This window comes from Quercus suber, unplaced genomic scaffold, assembly GCF_002906115.3.
Source record: "Quercus suber isolate HL8 unplaced genomic scaffold, Cork oak 2.0 scaffold_6, whole genome shotgun sequence".
In the NCBI taxonomy this organism is placed as follows: domain Eukaryota; kingdom Viridiplantae; phylum Streptophyta; class Magnoliopsida; order Fagales; family Fagaceae; genus Quercus; species Quercus suber.
Window position 1 is genome coordinate 3,053,471 of NW_027069472.1, and position 24,407 is coordinate 3,077,877.

At 38.3% G+C, this 24,407-nt stretch overlaps 3 protein-coding genes and 1 non-coding gene across 4 annotated transcripts; 3 read left to right on the forward strand and 1 right to left on the reverse strand.

Annotated features, from left to right (window-relative positions):
* Positions 1-1,113: 1,113 nt before the first annotated feature.
* On the forward strand, positions 1,114-2,706 carry LOC136067698 (uncharacterized). The gene has a single exon (XM_065773907.1). It carries the CDS (start codon positions 1,114-1,116, stop codon positions 2,704-2,706), a length of 1,593 nt encoding a protein of 530 aa, XP_065629979.1.
* An 8,753-nt stretch (positions 2,707-11,459) lies between these two features.
* LOC136067497 (RING-H2 finger protein ATL80-like) lies at positions 11,460-12,497 on the forward strand. The gene has a single exon (XM_065773462.1). It carries the CDS (start codon positions 11,672-11,674, stop codon positions 12,251-12,253), a length of 582 nt encoding a protein of 193 aa, XP_065629534.1. The 5' UTR covers positions 11,460-11,671; the 3' UTR covers positions 12,254-12,497.
* An 8,638-nt stretch (positions 12,498-21,135) lies between these two features.
* On the reverse strand, positions 21,136-21,207 carry TRNAW-CCA (transfer RNA tryptophan (anticodon CCA)). Its single transcript has one exon. It is a non-coding gene; the product is annotated as a tRNA-Trp (tRNA).
* Positions 21,208-21,300: 93 nt separating this feature from the next.
* Positions 21,301-24,116, forward strand: LOC112023648 (protein MULTIPLE CHLOROPLAST DIVISION SITE 1). The gene is made up of 5 exons (XM_024056272.2): positions 21,301-21,474; positions 21,571-21,816; positions 21,949-22,115; positions 22,193-22,580; positions 23,615-24,116. The coding sequence occupies exons 1-5, from the start codon at positions 21,430-21,432 to the stop codon at positions 23,816-23,818; spliced, it is 1,050 nt and encodes a 349-aa protein (XP_023912040.1). The 5' UTR covers positions 21,301-21,429; the 3' UTR covers positions 23,819-24,116.
* The last annotated feature ends 291 nt before the right edge of the window (positions 24,117-24,407 follow it).

Genomic DNA, 24,407 nt, shown 5'->3' on the forward strand with positions numbered 1-24,407 from the left:
ATATAATTAACACACTTTAATAGGAAGAGGATTTGCTGCAACCAGCTTTGATGATGAGGCAAAAATGTCACTCTGAAGGTCGTCCACACGGCTCGTCCAAACAATGGGGAGGTCGTCTATGAAACCTCAACACAGGAAGGAGCTTGACCAATGGAGTCAATACTCGTCCTTACCTCCTTCATCCTGAGGAACAAGGACGAGGCATTGTGAAGATGGCCCGTCCGTCCTTAAGGATGGACGAGCCAGCGTCATGATGGCATCTCGTCTTTGGCAGAGGTAGAACAGACGAGATGAAAGGTTGCGTCTGCTCTCAATGAGTGCAATATTCCAGCAACCGTTCCGCAGTAAATAATCAGTTATGAAATCCAAGTATTACAACAGCCATAGCAATTACAAGCGGTTACTCTCAAAACCCGCAATAACTGGAGAAGTTACAAGGTAACCGTTTTTGCCGAACACTATATAAAGGGCACGTTGGCAGAGAGGCGAGGTATGAAAAATTCTTCCCAAAAAAGCATTTTCTGGGTAGCGCTTTCTTTCTTTAGACGACTAGTGACAATATTAACTTTGCCATCGGAGGACCCTAGGCCGGCACCCACTGGTCTCCTCTGATCTAATTTTGTTTTACAGGATTCTCTTCAAGATCAAGACCCGGGAATCTTCAGCCCACTGATTTCTGTAAGAATATCAGTTGGCGCCGTCTGTGGGGAAGAAATTAGATTGTATTCATCGCACTTGAATTCTACTTGCCAGATCTACTATTTCTTTCTCTGAAAAAGGGCTGAGATGGTCCGGACAAGATCGGGGGCTACCAGTCCAGGCCCCCAGGAGAGTAGAGACGCTTCTAGTAATCCCCTTCGCGGCCAGCAATCAGCACCTGCCATGCAGCCCTCTCCTGCTCAGCAAATGCAATCCATGGCCGCGGCCATGGCAGAATTAACTCGCCAAAATCAAGACTTGCAAAGGGAGATTAACTTTAGAAGGTAAAGGCAGGAGGCTCGTGGGGACGAGCGTGAACAAATTCGAGAAGGTGAAAGAAACCTCGAATCTGAAAGTCAATCAAGGGGTGCAGCTTCACGGAGGGTACCACATTTGGAGAAAGAGGTGGACCAAATGAGGAAGGTCATGGACGAAATGAGAGAGAGCATGAGAAGGACCAATCCTGTAGAAGATTTAGTTCACAGAACTGATTCACCCTTTGTCTCATCCATCAATAGCCACCCTTTGCCACCAAAGTTCAAGATGCCCACTTTAGACTCGTATGATGGCACTCGTGACCCTTTTGACCATATTGCTACTTTTAAGACTACAATGCATCTTCAAGGGGTTCCGGATGAAATAATGTGTAGAGCCTTTCCAACTACCCTAAAAGGGCCAGCGCGAGTCTGGTTCAGTAAAATACTTCCGAATTCAGTAAGTTCTTTCGAGGAGTTGAGTAAATTATTTGTTAATAATTTCATTGGAGGACAGAGACATAAGCGTTCCTCGTCCAGCTTATTGACCATAGAGCAAGGGGAGAATGAAAGTTTGCGCTCCTTCATCACGCGCTTCAACAGGGAAGCCCTGAGCGTGGACGAGGTAGATGACAAGCTATTGTTGGCAGCTTTTCATAATGGGGTCAATTCCGACTTGTTCATACATAAACTTTACGAGAAGGAACCTCAGTCCATGGCTGAGCTCGTCCATTCAGCCCAAAACTTCATGAATGCAGAAGACGCGATTATAGCTAAGAAGAGGAAGAGGGCTGAGAGAATGGAAACAAATCCTACTCGTCATTCCGAACAGGGTCCTCGTTCAAAGAAGGGACGGACGGAGGATAAGAGAGACCGAGAGAAGAGGGCAGGTCCATCAGCAAGGAACCAACAGTACACTCCTTTGAGCGTGCCACTCGAGCAAGTCCTTATGCAGATCAAAGACGAGCCTTCCTTAAAGTGGCCAGAAAAGATGAAGGGAGATCCCAACAAGCGCAATAGAAACAAGTATTGCCGCTTCCATAGAGACCACGGTCATGATACGGACGAGTGTTTCGACCTGAAGCAGCAGATTGAGAATCTCATCAGACAAGGGAAGCTGAAAAATTTCCTTGGACGAGATCGTAAGGACGAGAAACTGAAAGCGAAGGTAGAAGACTCGCCACGACCACCGCTCGGAGAAATAAGGATCATTCTAGGAGGAAGTTCTGCAGGACAGTCCGCTAAGTCAAAGAAAGCCTATTTGAAAGTGGTCCAGAGCGTTCAGCTCTCTGGACGATCACCATGTGCAGGGATTACGGACGAGCAGGCCATCACCTTCACGGACGAGGATGCAGAAAGAGTCCATCACCCTCATGACGATGCTATTGTCATCACCCTCCTTATTGCAGACTACAAGACTAGAAGGGTGTTGATAGATAATGGGAGTTCTGCTGATATCTTGTACTATCCAGCCTTTCAGCAGATGAGGTTAGGACGAGACTTGCTCCGTCCAACGAGTTCCCCCCTAGTAGGCTTTGGTGGGATGAAGGTGCAATCTGTGGGTAGCGTTTCATTACCAGTGACAGTAGGGGCATATCCGCAGCAAGTTACCAAGGAAGTGAACTTCCTTGTAGTTGATTGCTCGTCTTCTTACAACGCAATAATCGGGAGGCCAACTCTGAATAGGTGGAAGGCGATTACATCTACTTACCACTTGTTAGTCAAGTTCCCAACAGAACATGGGATAGGCTAAGCACAGGGAGACCAATTAGCAACAAGGGAGTGTTATCTAGCTATGCTGGCTGCGGACGAGCAAGTTCAAGCAATGATTACCGAAGAGAAGAAAGTTGTGGCAGAACCCGTTGAAGCGTTGGAAGAAATTCTTTTAGATGATGATAACCCTGAGAGGTGCACCAGGGTTGGAGCAGATCTGGAAGTGAAGGTCAAGAAAGATCTCATTTGTTTTTTAAAAAGAAACAGGGATGTGTTCGCATGGAGTCATGAAGATATGCCGGGTATAGACCCTAGTGTCATTACCCACCGTCTGAGCATATGCCCTTCCTCAAAGCCAGTGCGACAAAAGAAGAGGGTATTTGCCCCAGAGAGAGACAATGCTATTAAGGAGGAAGTTCAAAAGTTGATTGTAGCGAAGTTCATTCGAGAGGTATACTATCCTGATTGGTTAGCCAACGTGGTCATGGTCAAGAAGGCGAACGGCAAATGGAGGATGTGCATCGATTTCACTGACTTAAACAAGGCTTGTCCTAAGGATAGTTACCCGTTACCACGCATTGATCAGCTGGTAGATTCTACTGCAGGCCATAAGTTGCTCAGTTTCTTGGACGCATTCTCTGGATATAATCAGATTAGGATGGACGAATCGGACCAGGAGAAGACGTCTTTCGTCACCAGTCAAGGATTATTTTGTTATGAAGTAATGCCTTTTGGTTTGAAAAATGCTGGAGCAACGTACCAACGACTGGTCAATCATATGTTTCGTCCACAGATCGGGCGGAATATGGAAGTTTATATAGACGATATGTTGGTAAAAACTCAGGACGAAGGAAGGCATCTGGACGACCTGCAAGAAGCGTTTGAGACACTGAGGCAGTATCGAATGAAGTTGAACCCTAGCAAATGCGCTTTTGGAGTATCATCAGGGAAATTCCTAAGGTTTATGGTTTCCAACAGAGGAATCGAAGCAAACCCTGACAAAATTCAAGCAATTTTGAGTATGAAACCCCCGAGCAATGTTAAGGAAGTCCAATCCCTCACCGGACGAGTTGCCGCCCTCAACAGGTTTGTCTCTAAAGCTACTGACAAATGTCTACCATTTTTTAAGGTTCTTAAAAAAGCGTTTGAATGGACCGATGAGTGTCAGAAAGCTTTCGAAGATCTGAAAACGTATCTTACTAAGGCTCCTTTATTAAGCCCGTCCGTGCAAGGAGAACAGTTGTATTTATATTTGGCAGTCACTCCACACGCGGTGAGCTCAACATTAGTGAGGGAAGAAGACAAGGTACAAAGACCCGTATATTACACCAGCAAGGCATTGAGGGGAGCAGAAGGACGATATCCTCTAATAGAGAAATTAGCTTTTGCATTGATAACAGCCTCCAGAAAATTAAGGCACTACTTTCAAGCTCATGTCATCAATGTCATGACGGACCACCCACTTAAGAAGGCAATGAACAAATTGGAAGCTGCAGGACGTTTGATCCAATGGGCCGTCGAGCTCAGTGAGTTCGACATAAGATATCAACCGAGGCACGCCATAAAAGCTCAAGCTCTGGCAGATTTCATTGCGGAATTTACTTCAAGTGGTGACGAAGTAGGTGACAGGGGTAATGCTAGGTGGGTCGTCTATGTTGATGGTTCATCTACTCAGTATGCAGGAGGAATAGGTGTGGTTTTACAATCCCCAGAGGGGGACAAGTTAAAACACAAAGTCCGTTTGCAGTACCAGACAACTAACAACGAAGCTGAGTATGAAGCTCTTCTCAAGGGGATGGAATTGGCCAAGTCCATAGAGGCGAAGTCACTCCTCATCCTGGGAGATTTGCAGTTAATCATAGGTCAAGTGAACGGACTGTTTGAGGCGAAAGAAGAGCGAATGAGGAAGTATCTGGACCGAGTAATGCACATTATAAAAAAGTTTGAAGAAGTTAGTTTCGTCCAAATCCCAAGGGAGGAAAACATGGAAGCCAATGCCTTGGCAAGAGAAGCTTCAGCGAGGGAAGCCATAGACGAGTCAGATGAAATTCAGTATATGCCAAGTGTAGATATCCCAGTGATACTACAGGTGGGAGATAGAGAAAATTGGATGGCTCCAATTGTATCGTACCTCAAAGACGAACGACTCCCAGAAGAGAGGGACGAAGCTAGGAAGTTAAGGGTGAGAGCAGCCAGGTACATTCTTATCGATGAAATTCTTTACAAGAGAGGTTTTTCCCAGCCTTATCTCAGGTGCTTAGCCCCAGACGAAGCAAACTACGTAATAAGAGAAATTCATGAAGGAGCATGTGGAAATCATTCAGGAGCCAGGTCGCCCGTTCACAAGATCGTCCGTGCAGGGTATTATTGGCCAAATATGCAAGCTGACGCCAAGGCCTACGTCAAGGTCTGCGATCAATGCCAAAGGTTTAGCAACATTCCCAGGCAACCATCAGAGTACTTGACTCCAATGACAGCCCCGTGGCCTTTTGCACAATAGGGACTAGACATTCTGGGCCCATTTCCTTTAGGTACAAGGCAAATGAAATTTCTCGTGGTTGGCATTGACTATTTTACCAAGTGGGTAGAGGCAGAACCTTTAGCCAACATCACACAGCAAAATGTCAAGAACTTCGTGTGGAAAAATATTGTGTGCAGGTTTGGAGTACCTAAGGTGCTGGTATCAGACAACGGACGACAATTTGACAATGCACTTTTCAAAGATTTTTGCATGCATTTTGGAATTCAAAATCACTACTCTTCGCCAGCCCACCCATAAGCTAATGGCCAAGCGGAAGTAGCAAACCGATCCTTGTTAAAGATAATCAAGACTCGGCTTGAGGGGGCTAAGGGAATATGGCCAGATGAGCTACCAGGTGTCTTGTGGGCATATAGAACGACGGCGAGAACTCCTACAGGGGAAACTCCTTTCAAGCTAGCTTATGGAACAGAAGCAGTCATACCTGCAGAAGTGCACATGGCCAGTCACAGAGTTGCAGCGTATCAAGACAAAGATAACGAGGAACAACTCCGGTTGGACCTTGATCTGATAGACGAGGTAAGGACGGACGCCGAACAAAGGATGACAAGATACAAAAACCTCATGGCTAGGCGGTATGATGCGATGGTGAAGCCAAGGCGTTTCAACATAGGAGACCTCGTCCTGAAAAGGGTTTCCTTGGCAACAAAGAACCCAGCACATGGGAAGTTAGGGCCAAACCGAGAAGGCCCCTACAGAGTCGTCAACTGTAAAAGACAAGGGTCCTATTATTTGGAAGCCCTTGATGGAAGGAAGTTGGAGCATCCTTGGAATGTGGAGCACTTGAGGAAGTACTATCAGTAAAAGGTTGGCTTGGAGGAGCATGACTTTGGACGAGCTCAAGGATTAAAAACAAAACTTTGTTGTTATATATTATGTGGCTTTATTGTTGTGTTAAACTTATGGATAGCGTTATAGTCTGTTTGAATAAAGGCGTTAGCCTATGAAGTGTATGCCCCATCTTAAAACAATATGTTATGTTATGTATATAATGTTTTGTGCAATATTGATTTTCATGTGGCCAAGAGCTGAAAAGCTCAAGACGAAGAAATTCTCTGGACGCGGAGATATATCGTTTAAATTTTTTCCAAGGCAAATTTGTCCGAATAAAGGGGCGAAATGAAATTTATGCCTATCTAAATAACCTTGTCCAAAACGAAAAGGACGGGGTAAAACTTGATATCCGAGTAAGACTCGTCCAAAACAAAGGACGAGTCACAACTAGATATCCGAGTAAACTCGTCCAAGTCAAAGGACGAGATACGGCTAGATATCCAAGTAAAACTCGTCCAAAATAAAGGACGAGTTACAACTAGATATCTAAGTAAACTCGTCCAAGTCAAAGGACGAGGTGAGACAAACTTAAACTCGTCATGAGGATAACTTACACTTGTTCATACAAGGGATGAAGTAAAATATTATCTGAAGTATCAACAAATGCATAGACGAGTGCTTTAGCAATCAAAGATCTGTCCATGGACGAATAAAAATACATAGCCTCAGGACGGAAATTGGCAAAAACAAATAAAGAAGTCAATGAAGCTGAATTGTTACTTCATGGACAAATCACACTTAGTGAAATTCCGACAAAAATGATGAAAATGTGTAAAATGGACGAGCTAAACATCAAGACTAGTATGTGAAAAATAAAGACTCGTTCATACACATTAATGAAGGACAACAATAGTCACTCAGCTGTTCCAAGGGCGGACAACTAATGCCCAAACACCCTTATAACATAAAAATTGTTTTGCGTAAACTCGTCCTTAAACTATGGACGAGCTAAATGTACTTGCGTTACAATAAAAAGGTCCAAAAATAATGGACCAAAAGAAAAGTAAAAATACAAAAGATAACTAAGTAAAGACTTCGTCATTAAACTGGTGGAACATCAACATGGGAATCGTCTTGAGGAGGCAAAGTTGAGGCGTCGTCCTCAATATTGACGTCTTCAGAGCCAGTTTGGAGGAGAGAGCTGGTTGTAGCAGCGCCTAAATTGAGCTTGATGGAGCTAAAGTCAACTTCAGGGAAATTTTCCATAGCTTCCATCCTGAAATCCTCAAAGCCAGCTGCATAGTTGGTGTCCAGGAGATCAGTGCATTTCTTGGACGCCCTGAATTCAGTCACCGCGTCTTCTCGTGCTTTAGAGAGAAGAGAACTCAACTCGTCATTCTTTTTCTAAAGATGATCAAGACGAGTGTCCTTCTCCACAGCGTCGGTCCTCAGCTCCTCGATCAAATTTTCTAACTCTTTTGCCTTTTCATTGGCACTAGCAGCCACCTTAGCCCATTTTTTGGATTCAGCCTTCACCTCCTGGATCCTCGTCTCCAGCAAGACCCTCGTCTTGTCCAGCTCTGTAGCTTGCTTAGAGGCCGCCATAAATTTTGACATAGCCTGAAAGAAAGAACGAGTAAGAAAAGTTAACAGGGTGATCCTTATGTTATTGCTAAGACGAGCTCAAGAAGTCCATACCTTAAAAAGGTCATGAACACCTGAGTGTTCAAACTCCCTCAAGGACATGTCATAGCAGGCATTTATGTCCTCCTCGAGCACAGCACTCTGGAACCGTTCCCAGGCTAAGTCTTCATTTTCAACAATGTTTGAAGCAACCCTTTGGGAAGGCTGGGACGAGGCGGGGATGGTCGTTGTGGGTGTAGGAGTCTTGGATGGGGGGGTCTCAACGGGCGTGGACGAGTCGACGTCAACAACTTGGGTAGGTGGCTGGGACGGAGGCAGGTTGGGCTTCGCTTGGGACGAGACTTGTTTGATTTTTTTTGCTTCGACGGCTGGGGAGGTTCCCTAAATCCAGAGTTCTGGATAAAGTTTTCCTTTTCTCCCCACCCAGTGGACGAGATTGAGGCTCGCCCTCAAGACGAGTCCCTTCAGCAGCTACCTCCTTTCCCTTATTTCCCTTCATTGTTGCCATTCCTAAAAAAAAAAAAATGGGAAAAATTTTCTTTTAGAACGAAGACGAGAAACAAACAAAAACAAAAACACTTAGAATTTTGAACTTACTTCTTCGTACTGTGATCTCGTGTGCAAGAGCTTCTTCAGATGGTTTAGGACCAAGTCCCCACTTGGCAAGACGTCTGAGTGTAACTAAGGAATGGAAATCCCTGTCTGAGTGAAGACGAGCCCTGTGGACGCGGTCACGGTGGAATTTGCTAAGGGAAGGTCGTCCAACGGCTAAAAGAAAATAAATAAAAGTTAGATATAAACAACAATAATATTAATAAAAAGAAAAAGGGAGACAAAGACTTTACCCTCTGGACGAAGGTTCCCTAAATCCCCAGTATAAGAACCAAATGTATCCCAGCCCACGTCCGCAGGGCTACCAGCCCAAAAGCCAGAGACGAAGAAGAACTCCGTCTTCCATTTCCTATCAGACGAGGCCAAGGACTTGATCAATCTACCATCACTACCCCTGGCTGTGAACTGATAGAAGCCAAGGGATTGATGAATTTCAGAAGGTTTGTAACAGAATAGGAACTCGTCCACGGTGAGAGGACGGTCCCCTCCAAATACTTCCCTCCACAAAATTTGCATGGAGATAATCAACCTCCACGCGTTGGGATTAAACTGACATACTGCTAAACCTAACCTACATAGTAACTCTCTGGTAAAAGAATTTAATGGAAATCTTAGACCCCCCAAAAGATAGGCTTCATAGACGCCTATCCCAAAACGAGGTTCACAACACCATTCTCCACGGACTGGCAGTCTGGGGTTGAACTCGTCCGGGATTTGGTACCACGTCCTAAGATTATTTAACCTCTGCTCGTCCGTCTTAGAGGGGATATCTAGAGCACAACTAAAGACAGTGGTCAGATCGTCTGAGGCATTAGGAGGAGTATTGGACGAGGTACCTGCCTGGGACCCTGAGGCCTTCCGAAGTTGATCTTGAACAACTTCCAAAGGAATACCAGGGACTCCAGAAACGTACTCGTCCGAAGAATTCCCCCCACTACTATCGCTAGAACTACTAGAATTATTGGTGCTAGTCTCGTCGTAATACTCGTCTATCTCTTTCTCTACACTATTACTAGACGAAGAGATAACTGTTGCTGACATTTTCTTTGAAAAGGAAAATTGAAGAAACCTACGAGACGAAGGAGGAAGGAATACCTGTTTCTAAGACGGATGAGGGCTATAGACGCGTGAAAACTCCTAGACGAGGCTCTAGACGAGGAATGTCAAGGGCAGAAAATTCTAGAAATGTGAAGGGCACGGGAGAGATTCAACTATTTATAGGATGTTGACTTGGGCATTTGAAGCGACGTCATCAATGCGAAAGTGACACGTGGCATCTGTCTCGAAGAAATGAATCGACGAGACTAATTACGAATAAGAGGTTAACACGTGGCATATGCTTTTAACTTAAGTCAGCTGAGAACGTCTAAGGACGAATTGAATAAACTCACCCCATTAGTTGAACGACCCATGTGAACAGGGGGCAACTGATGATGAGGCAAAAATGTCACTCTGAAGGTCGTCCACACGGCTCGTCCAAACAATGGGGAGGTCGTCTATGAAACCTCAACACAGGAAGGAGCTTGACCAATGGAGTCAATACTCGTCCTTACCTCCTTCATCCTGAGGAACAAGGACGAGGCATTGTGAAGATGGCCCGTCCGTCCTTAAGGATGGACGAGCCAGCGTCATGATGGCATCTCGTCTTTGGCAGAGGTAGAACAGACGAGATGAAAGGTTGCGTCTGCTCTCAATGAGTGCAATATTCCAGCAACCGTTCCGCAGTAAATAATCAGTTATGAAATCCAAGTATTGCAACAGCCATAGCAGTTACAAGCGGTTACTCTCAAAACCCGCAATAACTGGAGAAGTTACAAGGTAACCGTTTTTGCCAAACACTATATAAAGGGCACGTTGGCAGAGAGGCGAGGTATGAAAAATTCTTCCCAAAAAAGCATTTTCTGGGTAGCGCTTTCTTTCTTTAGACGACTAGTAACAATATTAACTTTGCCATCGGAGGACCCTGGGCCGGCACCCACCGGTCTCCTCTGATCTAATTTTGTTTTACAGGATTCTCTTCAAGATCAAGACCCGGGAATCTTCAGCCCACTGATTTCTGTAAGAATATCAAGCTTAACCCATGATTTGATGTCACTTCTCTTTTGCTGCCACCTTACCTTATATGTAGTAACTGCCACATACAAGGTTGTAGCAAATTCTTTCCCTTCAAATAAGAACACTTGGTATGAAATTGATGTCCATTTAAAATCTAAAGATACTAAGATTTTATATATATATATATATATATATACACACACTTGGCATTTAATATTAGAGTCTTTAGAAGAATACTTGACCCAAAATTAAAGTGTAATTAAATCAATTTTGGATTCTTGATTTGAGCTTTCACTTTAATATATTACTATATACCATATGATTAAGAGTTACTATACAAAATTAATTAAAAATTTTATATTCTTCACATTATTCTCTAGGTCTATTTGACCGGGCTTATACCACTAATACTGGAAGAATTTATGTTGAATATTTTATATACAATAAAAAATTATCTTCCTTCACCGAGAACCATACAATATAAAATAATTTCAAAAAAAGGGAAATCTTGAAATATCTCATAAAATCTACATTCCTTTGGAGGTAATCGGCGATGTCATGTCTATTTTTTCTTCCTCCACTTTTTTGGACAGATGTGTAAACATGTAATAACCATTAAGCAGATTCCACGTCGTAAAAAAAAAAAAAAAAAAAAAAAAGACCTTTTTTCAGTTTTTCTTGTTGGAATAAGTAAAACTTAAAAAATGACAGAAAAAGTGTGGACAACTCTGGCTTAATAATATTCTTATAAATAAAGTTTTAAATTAGTTTGGAAGTATGCAATATTTAAGAAATACATACAATTGTTTAAAAATAAAAAGTTAAATAACTAATTAAAAAAGTTATATAATTAAAATTATATATAATAGTCTCTTCAATTACAAAAGTTAAATAACTAATTAAAAAAGTTATATAATTAAAATTATATATAATAGTCTCTTCAATTACCGTCTTTTTCATAAAGAAAAATAATTCCAAATAAATTAAACTTTTTCCTATTCTTATCCCACGAGAAATTGCTTAAAAGGCACTCTTAGTAGAGTAGTAGGGTCATAAATCATAATAAATTAATTGGACCAAAAACAGGAGCTGGAGTAAAAAAAAAATAAAAATAAAAAAATAAAACAACAACTTGTTATTCGAATGGTTTTTATCAACAGATTGGGTTTCCTCACTAAACTAGAAGTCACTACAACACTGAGTCACTACTAACTGACTCACCATCGAACTCCTACTATAAATAAAATCATAAATTAGTACTTAATATTACATACACACATATACGTAGAACATTACACACGCGACAACACACACTCTCTCTCTGTCCTTAACAGAAAACAAACAAACAACCTCTCTCTCTCTCTTTCTCTGTTTCTTTCACATGACTCGTCCTCTGAGATTCCTTAACGACGTGACATCGTCGCCCGAGCCAGTCGAACCGGTAACGGTCGACTCAGACTTCGTGGTAATCCTCGCAGCTCTCCTCTGCGCTCTAATCTGCGTGTTGGGTCTCATCGCCGTCGCTCGCTGCGCCTGGCTCCGCCGCCTCTCCTCCTCCTCCTCCTCCACAGCAACAACCCAATCATCATCATCACCACAAGCTGCAGCCATGCCGACCTTCGTTCCTCCGTCTTCATCTCTGGCCAACAAGGGGTTGAAAAAGAAGATCCTAAAGTCTCTCCCGAAGCTGACCTTCACGGCCGACTCGGCCTCCAAGTTCTCCTCCGAGTGCGCGATCTGCTTGTCCGAGTTCGCCACCGGAGACCAGATCCTCGTACTCCCTCAGTGTAGCCATGGCTTCCACGTGGCGTGCATCGAGACCTGGCTTGGGTCCCACTCCTCGTGCCCTTCCTGCCGTCAGATCCTCGTCGTCGCCACGTGTCACAAGTGCGTTGCACCTCAACCCGACTCCAGACTCAAGGACCCACATCCTCAAGATGATGATTGTAGGTTCTTGCCCTAGACCCCTAGTCCCCAACTAGGGGATTGAGTTTAATTTCTCCAAAATTTTTAAATTTTTGTTCTTTCAAACTTTCTTTTTTAGTATTTAGCGTTTGTGTTGGAGAAGGAAAATTAAGGTGGGTTTGGATGATTATGAATTCCTCTGTAAAATTAGATTTGGTGTATGTAATGTAAATACTACTTGTTATAATTTATGTACTAAAAAGGTTTCAAATTGTTAAATTAATGAAAGAATTATGATGTAATATCTGCTTTTAGCTCACTAATTACAATAAAGGAAAGATGGGCATCCAACATTGCTGGATTTCTCTTTGCCAAAATGAGTTGGACGTTGGAACTTCTTGCAACACAAGACAACCTGACTTTACAGCTAATCAGAACTTTGTTTTAATAAAGAAATTGTTACCATTTGTTAAACGCTGGCACCGAGGTGGTTGACTGATTTACGGAAGGAATGTATTCCCAATTCCAATTCGTGTTTTAACCGACCACAGCTGTGTTAAAAAGAAATAAATAATAATAATAATAATAATAATAATTTGTCTGTCAATGTCAGCCGTCAAGAGAGTGCATCAAACCCATTATTAATTCGACAAAAATGGCCCAACCTATCCCGACATCTCTAATTGGTTTTTGTGGGTCGGTGAGTTGGGTTAGATTGAAATTTTATTTTAAACTCCGTATTGATAGTTTTTTCAAGTTTTTTCAACGCATCATGCTTGACCACTCATCTTGAACATAAGTTTATTTTGTTTTACTATTATTTAAAGTTTTTTTAATAGTTTTATTGGTTTTGATATTTAAGCTCCGTTTGGATCCGACTTATTGCGTGTTTGTGTTTTGTACATCATGTTTCCTTTTTTTTTTTTTTTTTTTTCAAGTCGTAGTTGTTAACTTTTCTCCCGTGTACACGTGTTTGTGTTTTGTACATCATGTTTCCTTTTTTTTTTTTTTTTTTTTCAAGTCGTAGTTGTTAACTTTTCTCCCGTGTACAGTGCATAGTGCACTATTTATGAGACCTACAAACTTTATTTTTCAGCAATTTTTTTCATTATAAATGATTCTCACTGTACTCTTCACACATTTTAAAATTATTTTACTATAGTGTTTTCAGTTTTTAGTTTTTAGCAAAATAAGTTGTATCCAAACGGACCCTTAAAATTAATTTTGATGAGTTTGGAAATTTGGTATATTATTCAAGAATATTGTATAGATCACAATAGTTTATTGTAAAAAAATTTATAAATAATTGAAGAAAAATTAGTTTTTTTTTTTTTTTTTTTTTACCCAAATCAACTCAACTTGATCAATGTGGGTTGGGTTGGGTTAAAAAATTCTCAACTCAACAAGGTCGGGTTCGATTAAAAAAACCTTTCAACTTGACTCAATCCTACTTATGCACATCTCTAGTTAACGTGGATAAATTTGCAACTTTGTACATGTAATTGAATTTCTTTTAATCTGATACTCTATTTTATTTTTCTTCGTTAGAAAAACTTAAAACTTCATTTATTTTTATAATTTAATAGTTACAATAGTTAGCGAAAGAAAACTTCGAGTTCACATTCTCCTAATAAAGAAAAACAAAACAAAGACACTAAAAACTAAAAGATTCTACACCAAACTTTATTTAGTTGAAATGGAAGAGGACTTTATTTGAAATTCTAAAAAAATTGGCTTTTGCATAATCTCTACGGCTCTACCCTTCTGCGACGGGTGAAAATTCACCTGAAAAACCTTTTTCTAATCTTATTAATTAGATTCGATTCTTGAAAATTTAAAGTAAGCTTATAGTAACGATGGTAACATGACCCCAACACCCCAAGCCCAAAGCAAAACAAAGAAAAAAGTAAGCATATATTGATGGGAAATAATTACTCCTACACCTAGCCATGGGAAGAGCACCAGGTGTGATTTAATTTTGTGCGGGCCATGGAATCAAGAACAATGTATGGGGGACCCAAAGCAAAGGAATCCACCTAACGTTTTGAAAGGAACCCACTAGCTAAGGGTTTGTCTATAATGTCAACATTTCCTTTTACTCCCACCACCAATTTCCGACTCATGAACTTGTTGTTCTTATTTAATTGTTTTGAAAAGTTGAGCTTTAAAAATCAACGGCGTTGTTCTATTCAATTGGAATTTCTAGGGGCTAGTCTCAAGTGGTGAGTGGGAGACTCTATAGCCCTTTGCTTCCATTTCCGATTCGAGTAACTCTAAGCAACATATAATACTCTTAACTTTATATATAATAAGAGAAAAGTTAATAGATACTCTAAATGACTAAGTATATTGATTAAAAAATTAATCTGTAATATTGATAGTTGCATATATCAAAATTTCATCAATTTCTTCTTCCGCCCGCATCAAAATTCAAACGGAAGGAGATGTAAAGAGGAAAAAAACACACACATAAAGACCCATAATTCATAATACTGTAATTAATGTGGATTATGGAAGCTAAGATTTAGGAGTTAGATTAAGAGAGTCATTATCAAACATGTCCATTCCAAGTCCAACCTTTAGGATTATATTTATAAAGTACATTTCCGTTTAGGGTGTCGGCATTTGAGAATGGTCAAAGTGGAAAAACTATTAGGAAAGAGAGATGCTACGTTTACAATATTTTCACAACAAATTAGAGGTGGTTAGTTGTTATTTGTTCAAATTTGAACTTAACACTAAGATTACTTTTTTGTTCCAACAATAATAACTTACTGCTTAAGATTTGTTGTGAAAATATTGTAGAAATATAATTTCTCGTTAGGAAAAATACAAAAGAAAAAATGTCACTATGAGGCTTTTCACAATGGCCATTACATTGGAAATTGGGAGATAGGCTAATGTATAACGTAGTTAGTGCCTTATTTAGCAATATTGGGTTAGTTGATTGAGTTCATCGAGAAGCAAACTTGTTCTTATTATATAGTCAAGCACTAACTAACTACAATTAATAAATTAATAAAATAATTCAATAAAAATATAGTACTGGTAAATATACTTTGCTTCATGATCTTTAAAAGCGATTCATTATTCAAAAAAACTGTTATCTCCAATTCTCCATTCTTGTCCAGATGTCCTGACCTAAGTCCTAACGAAGATAGTGTAAGACCAATAACTTATTCGAGATACTAATTAATATTTCTTTATTGAAAAACCCATTTATTCCTTTGTCTTTAGACCGTCAAATAAAATAATTGGGTGGGTGACCTAAGTACTGGACGGGAATATATAACCAATTACGTGGGGGTCATGTGTACAATTATGATTCTGATAATACTACTAAAAAAGTGATCAACAAAGCACAACTTTTCTCTAGCTCAATATATTTTCCAGAAAATCTTGTGGGTTACTACACCTTTTCATAGTTTAATAATTCTACACATTACTGTTATGGTGGCTGTGCTCCTCAACTCCCACTATCAATGACAATGGTGTGTTTGATTGCGACAAGTTGAACCCATTATATATATATATATATATATATATACATCAATCATAGTACTGTTTAGGAAAAGAGAATTTCTATTTTCTTTTAAGAAATGAAAAGAATAGAAAACAAAAGAAAGAAAAAGAAAGGCTACGAGTTGAAATAAAGAGAGACATAGAGTTACATAAATCACGTAAAGAGAGCATGCAAATCTTATGAACCGAGAAAAAGGCCTTTAATGAGTTTTGGTGTTTTCCCCATGCTTTAAGATCATTTCACGCAGCTTGCATGTTTAATTTCATCGTCACCTTCCACTCTCAATTTGCAAATACACTAGAGAGCTCATTTGGGTATATATTTGTTTTCCTTCAACAATATGAACACCAAAAAGAGGATTTGCAATTCTACTCGTATTCTAACCATCCATATTATCTGCGCGCTTAATTGTAAAAAAATAAAAATAGAATTTTTCCTCTATTAAGTTGAAGAATATTACAATATATTATCATTATACCAAAAAAAAAAAAAAAAAGTTCACAATAAAGAAAATATTTAGGAAAATAACAAAATCTCATAATATTTTTTCAACACTCTTGTTTTGAGTTTTGATGGGTCGGGATATACTTTTTATTTTATTTTGATTTATGATAGATTCACACCTTAACTTATTATGAAAATTTTGTGAGATTTTATTGTTCATAATCATGGCATGCCCGTGAAATCTCTTACATCATATATATTTTATTTTCTTCTTTCACCAAAAAAACATTACATATATATTCTCAAGTACAACCATAGTTGGTAGTTATTATCACCGTACAATATATAACCATATATACTTAGCTTATTAATTGTTATAAACCAATGAAAATAGACTAAAACCAAAACCAACACGGTTAGCTTGTTTGATTTGGCTTCTCTTTTGGTTCATTAACTTATTTCTTTGTGTGCAACTTAATTTCTCTTTAAAAAGAAAAAGAAAAAGAAAGAAGGGTCAACACACTAAACAGGCCAAGTGCTTGTATACACACTGTTACTCGCACATTTCATGTGCCACACCTAACCCATTAAGGCTATGCTGCCAATAGCATTATAGCACAAAATCTAGTGAGGCCAGAAGAGAGTGTGCCGAGAAGAAAAACAAACAAGTGGCGTATACTAATCACACTCAGTGCATATCAAATACCAAAAGGCCGGGTAACGCAAATGACCTCCCACGAATGCGGAAGATTGTGCTTAGTGGCCACTATGTGACTTGTGACGAGCTCCTTTATCTTTCTTTTTAAAAGGTGACAAAGAGATAAAAAGGATCCAAATTTCTACAAAACTTCGGTCGCACTGGCGGCTCCGCGTAGAGTGCTGACTTGACTTGGAAAAAATTTAATTATTATATGTAAATTTTAAAAATTTTATAATTTTTAATCCTAAACAAATATTTGGGACCACCCTAAATTTTTTTAGACTCAACATAATGATACTTTGGACAAAATTTAGCAACAAATTTGGTTGTAAATTAAGACTACAACTTCACTCAATCTTTTTTTTATTGGATGTGAATTTTGACAAATTCATTATTAGATTACATTTTTTTTTTCTTAAATCCTCCATATTTGCAAAATTTCAAAAAGACCAAATATCAATAACTATGTTATCACTCAAATCTTTAAATTTCAAATTTTTGTTGTCTAAAATTTTACATAAAAAATAAGTTTATAGATTAAATAGTAAATCATTTTTAATTGACATGAAATTTGACATGTGTTTTAAGAACATAAAGAACATACAATTTAACATTTAAATTTTCAAAATATGTAATTATGTTAATTTGTTTAGTGGGAGTTGTAGCAAAAGCCTAAGAAAATTTTTATGAAACTAAAATTTTGAAAAAGATATAATATTGCAGCATTAATAATGAGATTATCATGCAAAAATTTCAAAATAAGAAAATTCAAAAAGGGTATTGTAAGACTTATGTCTTTGTGTGTGTATGTGTTTTTTTTTAATTTTTTTTTTTATGGTCAATATATAAAGTTCTATTTTTATTAAATTTTGTATAATTTAAGTTTCTTAATGACCACCCTGGAAAAATTTGTCGGATACTAGGATTGAATTCAATGGATTTTCCTCATCATGTATTAGAAAGAAAACAATTTTGGGCTTTGCTGGGTTTAAAAAATTAGGGGGACTTGAAATATTTCATTTCACACCCAAATGTATTGTATTACTGCAATGTTGTAGTTACTTATATGGAAGGAAACGGTGACAAGCTTGCGATTGAGGTTTATGTGTTATTTGTGAAATTTCAAGTTTAATTTGATCTGGTTTCTTGACTTTGGAGTTGTATTTCCAGGACTTGATGCATTGAGTAGTACATGAACTGATATCATATGTAAAGGTGAAATTAAAGTAAAAGGGACTTTACAAATATAGTATCTATCTATGTGGACAAGCTCTGCATTGGCTTTAGATCTGCCTTTTGCAAAGAAAAACATAGAAGTGATAGAACTGCTTTGGAGGATTAATTGTATAAATCTTTCTTGGCTCTAAGACTTTAATAGTATAATTATTTCGTACTCAGTGCGCATGGATCCAGCTTTTTTACCTTTTAATTGTACCATTTGAACTGTGGCTATCCATTGACAAAGGAGGCTCATGGTACATGTGTATAAGTTATTTGGTGTGGATAACTTTTCAAAACTTTTGCCTTTGGTGTGACCCACATTGACAATGAGTGATTATAAGTTATTATAGAACTCTTTCGATATCTTAAGATATAAGACCTAGCGTGGGATTTATCTTATCTATATCTTGCCCTATCCCGTCCCACCTTGCATATGTGAATCCATATCACTTTTACTTTGGGTGTTTTTTTTTTCTCCTTTTTTTTTTTTTTGGCTTTTATAGTTGTTTATGATCGTTTAGTTCAGTTTATTAGAAGTTAACTTTCTTTGTAAGTTAACATGTTACTTTACTATTATCTGACTAAGTCAGTGAATTATTTAACACACCATCATAACATTTACTCATCAAAGTTATTATTTCTTTCTTGATTTGGATTTGCCTTGGCAAAGAAAAACATAGACGTACTGTTTTATTTACTAACTGAGTAAAGAAAAACTTAGAACTGCTTTGGAGGATTAAAGTGTATACATCTTTCTTGGCTCTATAACTTTATAGTAAAATTAATTCGTACTCAGTGCACATGGATCCAGCTTTTTTATCTTTTCATTGTACCACGTGAACTGTGGCTACCCATTGACAAATGGTACATGTGTAAGTTGTTGGTGTGGACAAGACGACAAGTACACATCCCCTCTGCTCAGCCCTCCAAGCAGAAGCCCATGCCATTCTTTAGGCAGTTCAACTTGCACAGATTGAAAGATGGAGCAAAGTTATTTTTGAGGGTGATGCAAAAGCTTGCTTTGATCCCCTCTCATCTCCAAACTCTTCTTTAAATTGGTCTATCAGTAACATTATTAGTAATATTTCATGTTATGCTGAGTCCTTTTTTATTGTTGCTGTTTCTATTGGGTCAAGAGGCAGTGTAACACTGCAGGACATGTTACTACTAGGTTCTCCCTAGAGTCTTTTCTGCCTTTATGTTATTATAATCACAATCTACTAGTTGTCATAGAGTCCGCTTGTGAGGTAGTTTTGAAATAAACATTGAAGTTTATAAAATAAAAATAAAAATAACACTTTGGTCTTTGTTGTGAGTCTCGTTAGTAAGAAGTGTTTACAAATTATTGCGGATCTCTTTTGATATCTTAAGATATAAAACCTAGGTGGATTGTCTTATCTATATTACATTTGTACTTATTTTTCCTCACCGTTCTAGGCTTTTATAGTTGTTTATGACCATTTGGTTTAGCTAGTTGAAGCTAACTTGTTATTTTATTATAGTTTGACTAAGTCGATGATTTATTTAAAATACCATAAAAATATTTAACCATCAGAGTTATTATTTCTTTCTTGATTAGAACACTGTTGTACTGTTCTTTTCTTCTCGTACAAATGTTCTTACTCTTTGTGAGCTCGTTCTTAAACTCATTTTATATTTTTGTTTTTGTTAATCATTTTATATTTCCAACTTAAGTGAGCCAATTAAATCTTCATCTTTGTTGAAAGTAAGAACATATGAGAGAATGAGAGAATAAACTTTATATCATGTGAAAATTTGCAGGATCAAATACACGAAGAATGTCTGATTACATAGGCTATAGAAAGTATATCAAACATAAAAGCCTTGACTAAGACTAAAATCAAGGACAAAGTGATGATCCTTGATTTTAGCTTAGTTAGGGATGTGATATATATGAAATACACATCTATAATACAAGATATAATATATGGTGTATAATAACATCCCCTCAAACTAGAGGTGGTGTGGAGGAAGTCATCTTGAGTTTAGAGGCAAAAAGGAGACATTCAATTGATGAGATTTTGTTTTCATGAACACATAAGCAAGTTAGTTTGTAGAAAAGACATAAAGTAAGTAAAGATTGCCTTACCGAGATGATGGTGAATGAAGTGATAGTCAATCTCAATGTGCTCAGTGTGCTTATGAAAGACATCATTCTAGACAATATGGATAGCACTTTGATTTTGGTAATGAACAAAAGTGTTGTTGGTTTGAGAAGCACCCATAATGAAGCCAGAAGAGTTCATAGTGAGAGCACTATACTTAGCCTTGCCTTGATAATGGAACGAGTGTCTAGGGATTTTTTTTTGCTAAGTTAAGATAAGAGAGAAGTGTCCAATGAAAAATAGTAAATAATGGTGGAGTAGTGGATAGTAATATCCCCTACATTGGAGTTTTACCATCCACTACATTGGAGTTGAAAAACGGGGTGGAAAAGAAAGAGAAGGGTGGGATTGCCAGCTGAATTTTGTTGTTGTTGTTTTTTTTTTGGTTGCGTAAATGCTTATTTTTATTTACTGTAAATTTTTTTTGAGAAGAATATTTTTTTTATATACTAATGTGGTATGTTAAAATAAGATTGGATAAATTGACAAAATTGCTAAACAGTCTTAAATGTTGGGCATTCAAATAAAAAAATTCTATATATTATGGATTAAAATCAAAATCATTAGGGGTGTAATTTCTATTTTAGTAAAAGAATATATATTAAATTAATAATTTTTTTTATAGGAACAAATTACTACTACTAAGGACTTTGGAGGGTGTAATTTATCTTTCAGTTAAAAGGTATATATCAAATTACTAGGAAACTTTGGTCGTGCTAGGATTTCTTGTTTTCACATGGGCCATAGTATGCTAGAAGAAAACTATATTGGGCTTTTTACTGATGAGTCTAAAAATCTTTATCTTTCTGTTTTCAATTGGGCTTGGAAATTGAAACTTCTCATTCTACCCAATAGAATACGACGTCGGTTGGACTCCAACAGAATATGACGTCGTTTTAGAAAAAAACAAAAAACAAAGTGGGAATTGAACCCGACGTGAATCGAACACGCAACCTTCTGATCTGGAGTCAGACGCGCTACCATTGCGCCACGGATCCACAACTGGTAGTTTGCGCAAATAATTAATATTTAAAACATAATTTTGGAGTATATGATATGCGTTTTCCGTTAATGCAACCTTCTCAGTTCTAGTCTCAAACAACGGGAAGAACAACTCCTCCTGGAGCTGAGTGGGTTCTGTAATCTTCACAAAAGACCCAAACACTATATATATATATATATATATATGAGATCTTTGAATTCCAAATCAACAATCCTAAATGGCATCAATTTGGACTCTTCGATTCCATCTCATTTCTCTCCAGGTATTTCTCTTTCTGTTTCATTCATTGCTTTATTATTATTATTATTTACAAATATTTCAGGGTTTAATTATTTCTAATTAAATTTGGTTATTGTAGCCTTCAATTTGGGTTTCAAAGCATCAGACCCATTTGAATTTTGTGAAACTCAGACCGGAATTTCGTTTCATAAATAGTAGTAGTAGCAAGCAGCTGAACCGGAAATTTGTACTGGGAGCCAATTCCGGTTCGCCGAGTGACCCAGATGAACCGGCGGTTAAGACTCAGACAATCACCGTCGCTGTAAAAGACCAACTCTCCAAATTGCACGGAACAATCAACTCTTTCCCTCCCCTCGTTTTCGTGGTAAAAAAGATTTCTTTTTTTTTTTTTTTTGGCAACAAAGTTGTTGTTTTTGAATGTAGTGAGTAGATTTGTATGTTATGTTATTTATAATTATGTATGAATTTTTATGGGCATTTTATTTTTTGGTCTAAGATGAATAGATATGGTGGGAGTAATCTGGCAATAGGGTTATGTATTGCAATTGCATTGTTGGTCATTGCTGTAAGAGTGTATGCGGCGAGGAAGTTGAGGCACAGAACACCTGGTTCTGTAGCTGATCTAGTTAGACGCGGGCAGCTGAGGTCTGATAGAAGAGGCATGTATGATCCCAATCCTTAAACCCGGTGTTAGATTTGGTTTCCGAGTTTTTAGTGATAACATGCTCTTTTTGATGCAGCTCGAGGCCTCTCAAGTATGAAGACCCGTTCAATAATCCAATGGTGAAGGTTGGGAAGAGCAATTCAACTGTTGAAATGTGTGGAAAGGTTTATCGATTAGCCCCGGTTACTCTGACAGAAGAGGAACAAGCCATCCATCAAAAAAGGAGGTCACGGGCGTACCAGTGGAAGAGGCCAACTGTGTTCCTTAAGGAAGGGGAATCTGTACCTGCTGATGTTGACCCTGATACGATTCGGTGGATTCCTGCTAACCATCCTTTTGCAACGACAGCTAGTGACATTGATGAAGACTTGGCGCAGAATAATGTTTATCAAAAGCATGGTGTTCCATTTCGTATTAAAGCTGAGCATGAGGCAATGCAGAGAAAGCTTGAAGCACTACAAAGTGTAAGTACTAAGTACTGAGATGCAACTATGTTTACTACTAGAAACGGGGGAAATATCTCCATGCACGATAGCTTTATAACATGCACCACTTTTAGTAGAGAGAATTTCTTCATATTACATTTGAATAAACATCCAGTGTCTTGGAATTTGCAGACCTTGATGTAGTTGAACGATATCAAGGTAGGGCCAAAATGGCCATTACCAAATCTGGTCCTACAAAATTAGGGTACTTGTAGCCAACCTTAAGTCTGGCTGAAGACTCTGTTGAGTTTAGTTTTACATGTAGATGATGTTGCCAAATACAGGAGATATGACAGTTCCCGTATTTAACTCACCTGATTGGGGTTGGATTCTTAACACCAATGTTGATGCCAACAGTGATGCCTTCAGATCAAGGCATATGATATATTGGTTCCAGCAGACCTATCATAAATCAAACAAATAATGGTTCTCACCTTAGATAGTTAAATGGTAGGATAAGGATGATTCGAGAGCACTTGAATTTACCATGTTATTAAATGGACAATTCAAACACACTGAAAAATGTGAGATGTTTTCAAATCTGTTGTGCTGGGATAATTGAATCCTTTGTGTCATCAACTTTCTTCTGAAGTGGGGCTTATGCTGATTTGAGTAATTGCAATTGGTAATGGATCCATGTTTCAGGCTAGAGTTCCATAAATCTATCTTAGTTAGTGCTTATATTTTCCAAGCTGGCGCCTTCTATTGACAAGGTGGTTGAAATAGGTTGTTTTAACTTTGACACCTTACTACCTTACACAATTTTTTCTAAGTCTAAGCATTTATCCATGCAGCTATCTCAACTTACGGTTCTATTTACCCTGCATCCATCCATTTGTATAATTGACCAAGGAATAGAAGTTGTTTAATTAGCCTAGGAACTTGAATGAAATTGTATTTATTCTAAGTCATGTTTTTGCATACTTGAAATTGACAAGCAGTTGATTACTAGGACTGTAGGGCATAAAATGTCACTCCCATATTGCTCTCTGAAAATTCTTTTTTGTTTGCAGGAGCAAAAACTCAATAATTTAATGATAGATCCCAGAAATGCTAAAGATTTTGAGAGACCGTTCAAGGAACATCCAAGGTCTCATGAGCAAGTAGAACAGAGTTCCTTTAATAATCAAACCAGTGACTCTATGCCCCCCACATCAGATCCTGCCCCAATTTCAGTTGAAAGCAATTCATCCTCAGAGGAAACACAGAAACTGTAAGTTACATCTGGCTTCTAGGAATGCTACTGTCATCTGTCAAAGAGACTTGTTCTGCAGCAAACATGGGATTCCTGAGTTTTACGAAATACATATCCAGATATTGGTATGAATTTGCTTCTAAATTTTGAATTTTAACAACTTCCATCTCTGATATTCAAGTTGAAAAGCGAAGGCTGGATTGTAAATAGAAAGTCTACTTATTTCAGTTTATTCTACGTAGATTGCAATGTTTTTCCATAGATAGCCTTACTGCATAAAATCTGTTGTACACATGGTTTCTGTATTGGCTGCACGTAAATCTCTCTCTCTCTCTCTCTCTCTCTCTCTCTCTCTCTCTCATATTAGTGTGTACTGATGGAAAAACTATCTTATGAGACCTGTGTATCGAGCACACCTCTCCCATGTGGATCACACGTCTGGGGACCCACCAAATGTGAGAGCGGGGTGCTTCATAGGCTAATCTCATGAGATAAAATTTTCACACTAGTAGGTGGTGAATGTGTGAAAATAGTTGGATTTGAACTAATTTAACTATTGAAACCTTTTTTGGTCATTTGGGTGATGAAGACGCCAAAATGAAGATTCAACC